The sequence below is a fragment of the Nicotiana sylvestris genome, chromosome 8 (genome assembly GCF_000393655.2).
Source record: "Nicotiana sylvestris chromosome 8, ASM39365v2, whole genome shotgun sequence".
Lineage (NCBI taxonomy): Eukaryota > Viridiplantae > Streptophyta > Magnoliopsida > Solanales > Solanaceae > Nicotiana > Nicotiana sylvestris.
Window position 1 is genome coordinate 198,497,735 of NC_091064.1, and position 9,209 is coordinate 198,506,943.

General features: G+C 35.5%; 1 protein-coding gene and 1 non-coding gene across 5 annotated transcripts; both read right to left on the reverse strand.

Moving 5' to 3' along the window:
- Window positions 1-8,817, reverse strand: LOC104239170 (calcineurin B-like protein 1). Of its 4 annotated transcripts, none has more exons than XM_009793725.2 (9): window positions 8,580-8,813; window positions 7,797-7,941; window positions 6,948-7,030; window positions 5,634-5,693; window positions 5,251-5,359; window positions 5,088-5,140; window positions 1,089-1,169; window positions 733-845; window positions 1-648 (listed from the first exon to the last, which is right to left on the reverse strand). In XM_009793725.2, the coding sequence occupies exons 2-9, from the start codon at window positions 7,873-7,875 to the stop codon at window positions 585-587; spliced, it is 642 nt and encodes a 213-aa protein (XP_009792027.1). In that variant the 5' UTR covers window positions 7,876-7,941; window positions 8,580-8,813; the 3' UTR covers window positions 1-584. The 4 variants fall into 4 exon arrangements, with proteins under 4 accessions (XP_009792027.1, XP_009792026.1, XP_009792029.1 ...); XM_009793724.2 differs by having other exon boundaries at window positions 197-648; window positions 7,797-7,970; window positions 8,580-8,817; XM_009793727.2 differs by having other exon boundaries at window positions 197-648; window positions 7,797-7,936; window positions 8,580-8,670.
- LOC138876591 (U6 spliceosomal RNA) lies at window positions 208-305 on the reverse strand. Its single transcript, XR_011401937.1, has one exon. It is a non-coding gene; the product is annotated as a U6 spliceosomal RNA (small nuclear RNA).
- Window positions 8,818-9,209: the final 392 nt, after the last annotated feature.

The window sequence follows — 9,209 nt, forward strand, 5'->3', positions numbered from 1 at the left end:
AAAGGAAAAACAACATGTAATGCTATTATTAGTCAGATGTGAACAACAGAGGGTTGGGATTGGCTCCAGTAAACAGGACACGTGTTAACAAGCTAATACCTTATAGGAAAATACTGGAGCTTACCCAACCCCACTTTGATGAGTTTTTCTAGTTCAAACATAATTGCGAGAATTTATCTGTACAAAATCTCTGATATGCAGTGGCAACAAAAATTTGACCATTTCTTGACTGTTTGTGCCATCCTTGCGCAAGAACCATAATCTTCTCTGTATCGTTCCAATTTATCAGGTGTCCAAAAAAAGACAACCTAAAACATATGAATTACAATCATCTTGCAAGAGGATTGATAAAAAGTGCACGATAACTAGACCGAATGGTGACTTCACTATCCTGCACATTATCAATTGGCATACTTGGCAATGATAAAGTCACTTTGCGGAGGGAGGCTAGCATCCTCCCCGCCCAATGTGATACTCTTAGTACTATTATCGGCCTCAAATTTCCTATACTCGAACAACATTTCGTGCATCTAATACTAAGAGAAAAGGGAAAAGAAAAGAATAATCTGAACTACATTTCCTAATTATGTAGCAACTTCATCAACTTCGGAATGGAACACAAAACTAGGAAAAGTAGTTGTAATATCCCTGCATAACAGAACATAAGTCTCATCAGAAGACAACATCAGCCAATGTACTCCTGATATATTAGTTGAGAAACTATGGTGGTACCTTAGATAGGGAAGTGTCATTATCTTTAGCAATGAAGGATTTCGGCCAACGAAAATCTGCCATTCAGATTTGTCAATCTTTCCGTCCTGATTTGTGTCTGCCTCAACAAAAGTCTACATATAGAGGCAAGAATCTATGGTTATTCAGAATTCCATGAGATCGATAAAAACAAGAAACTAGTCCTGTGAATGAAAACTGCCCTTATTTTAATCTTGAAGCTACCAATCTCTCAGTGACACAAAATGCATTGGTCTCTTAACCTCGGGACCTCTTCTTAGACGGAAGGATAGAGGTTTCTATGGCTATGTTTAGAACGGTGGAACTGTGGAAGTTTATTTAGTCATTTAGTAAATTACCTTATCGAGTATACTCTCTATAGTCTCATCAGTCAACTTCATCTCAGACTCACATAAAAGTGCAATCAACATTTGCTTAACCTGCCAAAAATTGCAGATAATTAAGAAACCTGCAAACATATATGGAAACAACAACAACAACCCAGTGTAATCCCACAAACATATATGGAAACAAATTTTTAATTATAACATCGAGTAATCTTGGCATAACCCTTCATCAAACTTAGAAGGCACAAGTAAATAGACCAAAAACCTACTACTTCCATGTCCCAAAAATCTGCAAAGGACTTCGAGAAAAGTGGGGAAAGTTACTGATTGTATATAATGCGAACCAAAGCCACTCAATAAAGACAACAATTTAATGGTTGGAAATGCCTCAGTGAAGTCTTGTACAAAAGCTTCTTTTACACTTTTTTGATAAGTGCTTCTTGTTTGAGCTATTATAGCTTAAAATAAGGCAGAAAGCAACTGAGAAATAGACCAACACTGAAGAGAAAGTACTGAATGGTCTCCTATGCCAAGAAACAAAAATTCATGTTGCCCTACGCAGAGGGACACTACACAAAAGCAAACATGTCTTCAAACTAAAATGCTCTTCTCACCTTTCCTGACCCAAAAAGGAGAAATAAATAATAGGAGAGCCTATTGCAACAGTAAACAGTTAGTAAAAGCCAATAGAATGAGGGAGAGAAAAAAAGAGAAGAAGAACTATGCAACTTTCTAAAGTGAACATGTGTTCAAACTACAATGCTCTTCACGTTTCTGACCCAAGAAGGTATAATAAAAATAAGCGAGCATAATGCAAGAGTAAACAGTTAGAAAAAACAGGGAGAACTGCTGAAAACATCGCAGTAGAAGATTACGAGTTTTCTTTTCTTTCTGAGTATCAGAGATTATGTGAGTTAAGAAGAGGACTAGAGGATTGGGAAGAAAACTTGCCTAGGAGGTGTGCTTCTTATTACCTAGAAGAGTTGGATAGTCTTAGGCAGGGGCGGATTTAGGGGGGCGCAAGGGGGTTCACCCGAACCCCCTTCGCCGAAAAATTACACTGTATATATAAGGCAAAATCTGTTTTTTACCTCTATATATTAAGTTTTGAACCCCCTTAACACAATCCAAAAGAGTAGTTTAGTGGTCAAGGGGGTTCAAAATCTACATAAGGTCATGGGTTCAATTCCCACTAACTACAAATATTTATTTTTTGAACCCCCTTCGTGGAGATCCTGCATCCGCCACTGGTCTTAGGGGTCGTTTGCATTACTATAAGGTATTATCCTATGTATAACTAATGCATAGCAAACCATGGTATTAGCAATGCAAGGATTTTTTAATACTTGCATAAACATGGTTAAAGACATAAGTGCCCCTCAAATCCCTCAAAACCTATTCCAAATACTTTTCCCTATATTTTGTATATTTTTATTTTGTGATATTTTAATTAATTTTCCCCTTTAGAATTCTACTATAATCAAAATAATATCATATTTAATACTAAATTTGATTTTGAATTCGTTCAAAGTATAAACTGAAGTTTTCTTTATTTTATTGTTAAAAATCTTTTTTTTTAATAATTGGTATTTTGTATTATATGTCATAGCAATCAAATTTTTCTTCTCTTTTAACTTTAATATTTCAATTAGTTTTCTCTTCTAATTTTTCCCCCTATTAAAAAAGTTGGCTTTAGAGAGAGTAAAGAATGTCGAGGGTAATAAAATTGTTACAGTAAAAATAATGTACAAAGTTAAGATGTGGAGGTTTTTTTTGTAAATAATCAATTTTTTTTAGAAATTACGCAATGCTTTAATACACCAAACCAAATTGTGGATAAGAAATAATCTAATGCCAGCATAACTAATCCCAGCATTACTAATATACCATATTCAGCACTATTCTTATACCTCCTACCAAATGACGCCTTACAGTTTCTGCTTTTGCACTGAGAGCAGCAAGCAGTGTTTGCTTAGCTATGTTTTATCACTCCTTACTTTGTGATTAGTGAAATGTTTAATTACCAAAAAAGAAAACATCACAGTAGGTAACATCACAATAGGTCATCACTACTTCGCTTGTTTAATCCAGAATGAACAAGACACCACATTAGGCATACATATATTGGTGCAGACAGTATAAGTTTGTACTATCATCGCCTTTGTTTCTACTGAAGCCCCACATTTATTGAGGGTGTAGATTGTAGTCTCTTTATACAACAACAACGACACAGTAAAATCCCACAAGTGGGGTCTGGGGAAGGTGAGGGTGTAGATTGTAGTCTCTTTATACAACAACAACAACAACAACAACAACGACCCAGTAAAATCCCACAAGTGGGGTCTGGGGAGGGTAGTGTGTACGCAGACCTTACCTCTATCCCAAGGAGGTAGAGAGGCTGTTTCCGATAGACCCTCGGCATACTCCATATTTTATGTTGAACAACTTATTCTATCAAAATCAACTGTTGCTCGCTCCTAAGGTTTTAATGGTGTCGAAAAGGATGAAGTAGCAGAATGGAAGTTAACCTCACTGGGATGAAATTTTCAGATCTCCCCTCCGATGAAAATCTGATCTATACAAATAAACAGAAAGGAATACCAAAAGCATAGCACAAAGCTTACTAGATTATCACAATCCTGGTATTGCATTGATAACGATACATCAGCAGTACAAGGGAATTGTCCCCATCTGCTGTGGTTTTTTGAAGGCACGCCTACTTGAAGGAGTAAAAGGAAAACACTAAAAATAGAGAAAGGGGCGGTGCCAGAGAAATTGAGTGCGTTCTGTGCAACTTCATGGCCAATCCAGATAATCTGCACTAAACCTAAAGGGACTCAACCTAGATAATTTGAACTGTCCCCTATTTGATAATACTTATTGATCCTCAAAACATACTATTTCCCGTTTGTAAGCACGCTAAATAAGCAAGCATAAACTTGCCGGAAACTAAACATCCTTTCGCAAGCTATTTGGCAAATGGACCATGGCATTATACATCTAGAGAACAGTTGTTTCAGATAAGAAGGGAAGCACAATAAAGTAGCACAAGAGTTCCCTTGAAATATATGGGATTAGTTGTCAAGGTATTTAGGTAGCAGTTCAAAGTTCCAGAACAATTGTTGAAAAAAAGGAAAGGAGATCTAAGCCAACTTCTCTTTGTACGGTCTTCAGCTAATTGTTTTTGTTGAGTTAGATCCAAGGCCCATTTTTCTTAATATGATACTAGAGCAGGCAAACTTCTTGAGTTAAATCTCATTGTCATCCATTATCAAAAAAAGTTCCACGATGCCGCGTGGCCACGTGAGAGAATATTGAAGACATAACTAAGTAGATAAAAATGTACTCTTTTTAATTACTAAAGATTTTAGATGAGGGTGATCACATGGCTAGTGTTTGAAAAAAAGAAGATGACAGTGAAAACAGTTAAATATTGTATAATAGCCCGACTCTTCCATGATGTTACCCAAAATTGGATCCCATGTTAGGTTATGCATGCTCACATGCTCAAAATTGTGCTAGCAGAAGATGTTAGAATTCAACATTATTTGAGGGGATGAGTTGTTGTATCTTTATATGGTCTCGGGGCAACCTCAGCTGAGCTAACTTTTGGGTTGAGTTAGGCAGAAAAAGTATATTTCTTCCTTAACAGTTTCATACTCATTTCCTGGTAGAAAAAGAACATGTGAGCTACATTCAACCTTTTGTGCATGGTCATAAAGTACCTCAAAGTGATTATCCACTGTTTAAAATGCAAAAGGTAAAGAAGAATTTTTGGCGTTTTAACTATCATCTGTGGAGAATTAGGGGAGCACTCATTATTCTCCCCAGACAGAGTAAGATGAAATCCTAATCGTGTCAGTGGACAGCACTACATTCAGTCCCACGAAGAAATTAGCCAACATAACAGACACAACTCCAACTCCAAGTCTCAGCAAGTCAAACAATAACGAGATGCTTATAGATGCTTTTCCACATAGGAGAAAGAGAAAATATGTAAGAAAAGCATACCTCTTGCCTCTCAATGAACCCTGTGCAATCTAGATCATAAAGCTTAAATGAAACTGCAAGGTAGGGAAAAGTTGAGTTTCAACGCGACTATTTTTATGCTAATAATGCAGTAAATTGAACAAGTCAAAGAACTATATGTTACGCCATCTTCTCTATAACTTACAATTCATCTTCTCTTCTTGTGGGGCATTGGGGTGGAAGACATGAAGTCCCCTCACAAAATCACCAAAATCAATGAGCCCTTTTTGCTTCACATCAAAGAGATCAAAAATCTACGAGCAGAGAGTTCCAAAGGGAAATTAATATCCCATAATTCAATAAAATTTCGTAGCGGTTCATGCAAAAATAAACATTAGCTCAACATGTTTTCAACTCTGCACATCCCATAATCACCAGAATTTGGGATACCACTGTAGGTATTCTTATATACAGAATACATGTTTGCTCGAGAAACTTTAATATATAATACTTGAAGTCCCATAAAGAGCCAATTAACCAGTACTATATCAAACAGAACTGAAGCAAATAACCAATAAAGTATCGTACCCGATTTGCGAAAAGGTTCTCTTTCTTTCTGTTCTTGAATAAAGCTAACTGAAATTCTTCCTGCACGTCAAACATGAATTTGCCATAAGAAAAACTGAATTTTAATAATAACAACTAAAAGTAATCATATAAAACAATTTCGGTAGTAACGTAGTTACATTGTTCAAAAGAGAACTGCACTAGATTACATAACGTTGAATTTGCAATAAGCTAAAAGATCAGCAAGCAAAACTAGAATATGATGCTTCAACCATGTCTCTGAGGAGATGGTCAAGGGTTGATCAGGGGCATTAAAAGCTTGGAGGTTCCAGGTTCTAATCCCACCTACAATACTGGGTGCGCATCCATCTGCTATAACCTTGGTGGATAGAATTACCTTAGTAACATGTGCTTGTGGGCGGGACAGGATGTCTAGTCAATTAGTCGAGGTGTGCGCAAACTAGCCCAAATACTACCAATGTAAATAAATGATGCTTCAGTCACTACTACCATGCAGTTTGGGGAAATATTTTTTAACCTCCAAGGAGGACCCTTCCTTTTTTAAATAACAATGGTGTAATCCATCTGATACCTGCTACCTCTCACCACTGTAGGTACAACTTCCCAACTTCCCAGGAACTTTAAGTATATATCATTATAGAGCATACGAAACTCAATAACTAAGAAAAGAAAATTATATTATTTTTTTATTAAAAAAAAAGAATAAACAAGTAATTACAAAACAACATGGTCACTAATTATACAATTAAATTGCCTCTAAAGAGTATAGATTACATGATATATGTAATGCTGAATTTGCTGAAAGACAGGAACAGAGCCCGAGTATGATGCTTCAACTATCTACTGCACTACAGTTTCAGCAAACACAACTTTTCAAGAACCTTAAGTATGGGATGTGAGACCACACAAAACTAAATATCTAGGAAGTAAATAACTTTAACCTTATCCTCGAGAACAATGGCAATAAAAGAAAACAAGATTCCCCTTAGGGTATTGTCAAGAGAAGTTTCTCAAAACTTTTCCTTCTAGAAATGTGTGTTTTGTAATACCCCATAAATAACAAATGCCTTTCCAAATACTTGTCACCAAGCCGAAATATCCTCCAAAACCTACCCCTTTAAGCGATCAACCACAAATGAAAGGGGAGATAGAAAAAGAGAACAACAAAACAAATCCTAGCTGATGATCAAAGACAGAGAGAACATATGCCTAGTTCTGCAGGTAATAACTCGCAAAACTCATCTGAATGCACCAGGAATCACAACCTTACACTAAAAGCCAACAAGGCAACGTTTACCAGTTTAGCAGAATTACCTTGCTTATTAGCCCATCGTCAATTACCGAACTACTGATACTCTTGAACAGCTCAAACAATGCTTCTACTTCGCTAACACTAACTGCAAAAGCAGAAAAACAAGAGAAAGGCAGAACAAATAAGGAATGTATGACTAGGAGATATTGGATACTCGAACGGAATCCCAATTGGAGTGCTTGGGGAAAATATAAGCACCACAACCTTTTTCTTAAATAAGAGTAAGTACTAAAACTGTTTTTCAGTCACACGTGTGATAACTAAATAAATCAGAGACGAAGCTGAAACTACAACTGTCTAATGTTTTAGCTCTCCAACTTTAGGCAATTAAAACCAAAAAAAATAAATCAAGCAGATGGTAAGTGCAAAACCAACGAACCTAAGGGTAAACCTAGCACCGAAAGATAATAAGCCTACTACCTTTTGGTTTTATTTCTTAGTACAACGCAGGAAGTCTTTTAGACAGATCATGAGAAGTCCATGTTCCATTTATTTTTTTAGCATGAAATCTCATTCAAATTTTTCATCTTTCTAAATAGCTTTTCTGTTGCCTCCTCTTCTTCATATATTTCCCCATCATCAATCTCACAAACTCATCTCACCTTGCACATTAATAAACCTCAAGCTATGGTCCCACCTATTTAAGACAGGAGAAAACTACAGTAACCTCCTTGTCTAATACAAGAGGCTAACTACAGACGCTACAAAATAATGCATGAATTACAAGATCATTACTTGACACTTCTCTTCACGATTACTCTGCTTGTTCATTATATGAGCTTAATCACGAGACAAGTTCAAAATGTATCACATATTATGTACACACTTAAAGCATCAAATTAGTAACTTACATGCTGTTTGGGACGCAAGGACTACAGGATCTTCGTGTCCACGTAACTGCTTTTTCACCTTAGAATGAAAGCAGCCCATTTACTGAAGAATGGTCGACTGAAGAGGAAGCACACGGACTAGACAAGCGCCTAGTAACCAGCTTCACTACAATATATCATCAAAACCATCTTAACCTTGCAAATTACACAAACCAAATTCACAAAACAATGTACAAAACAATTAGTATATTGGCTCACATAAATCTAATATGACTTATATTGCGACAACAAAAGATGGAAATCAATCCCACAATTTCATTATCAAAAATCACTGAACTGTAACAAACTTTATGATACTATACAAACTCATAATGTTCTCTCTTCATCAACTTCATTTATATCTTGTAAACATCTGAGCTTTAACAATAACTTATTTTTTAAGCTATAAAATTAGTAATTAAAAAGTAAAGTATTGTCCTAATTATCAATTAGCCCTAACAGAAATCACCCCACCGTCACCACCAATAGAGCCACCAGACCACCCCCATTGGAATCTCTGGAATATCATTAATTAATATGAAGAAAAAAAATCAAAACTTTAACACGAAATTTTCAAAATTGATCTAAAAATCCAAAAGGGGTCTTAGATTATAAAACTTTCTATCGTTTCTTCGCTCAAACAAATAAATATAACCTTAAATTAAGAATGGAACCCTCAGAAATCCACATACCGAAAGAACATTAAAACCCCCCAAAAAAGATAAATATAAAAGAAAATAAAAAGGGGGAAATTTGGGAACATACCAATAAAAGGGATTGGCAGAGAAAAAGTTGAATCTTGGTAAGAGAAAAGAGGCAAGGCTATTCAAAGAGGTTTAGTGTAATAGAGGATTAAATGTGTGTGTATGTGTATATATATACACACATCTAGACCTGTAATTATGATCAACGGCTGTGATTAAAGAGGCGTTGTTGAAGAAGAAAGAAGAAAATGAAGAAGAAGAAGCTCAAAGAGAGAGAAGTTGAGTTGGAAACGGCGAAAGGAGAAGAGCAGAAGAGGGACAAGAAAATAAACACGGTGTGGGTACGTGATGTGCACGCGCACCTAAAAGCTCGTGGAATTGAACTGATTTTCACGTGGACAATTTTGTCTGTCGCTTTTATATATGGCAGATATTTAAAAAGAAAAACTACCCCTTTCATTTTATAATTTTATTGTACTGTAATGGGAGATCAAATTTTGTGGTTTTAAATCAAAAATGAGTATAAAATAATAATATTAACTTTTAATTTTTATTATTTTAAATATATTACATTTCTCTGACCTCACTTGTGTTATTCTAGTGATTTTGTTATTTTTAAAATTAAATATATCATATTATTTCTATAAGGGAGTGCTATTAAGATTAAAATAAAAATAGTTGATTAAAAACA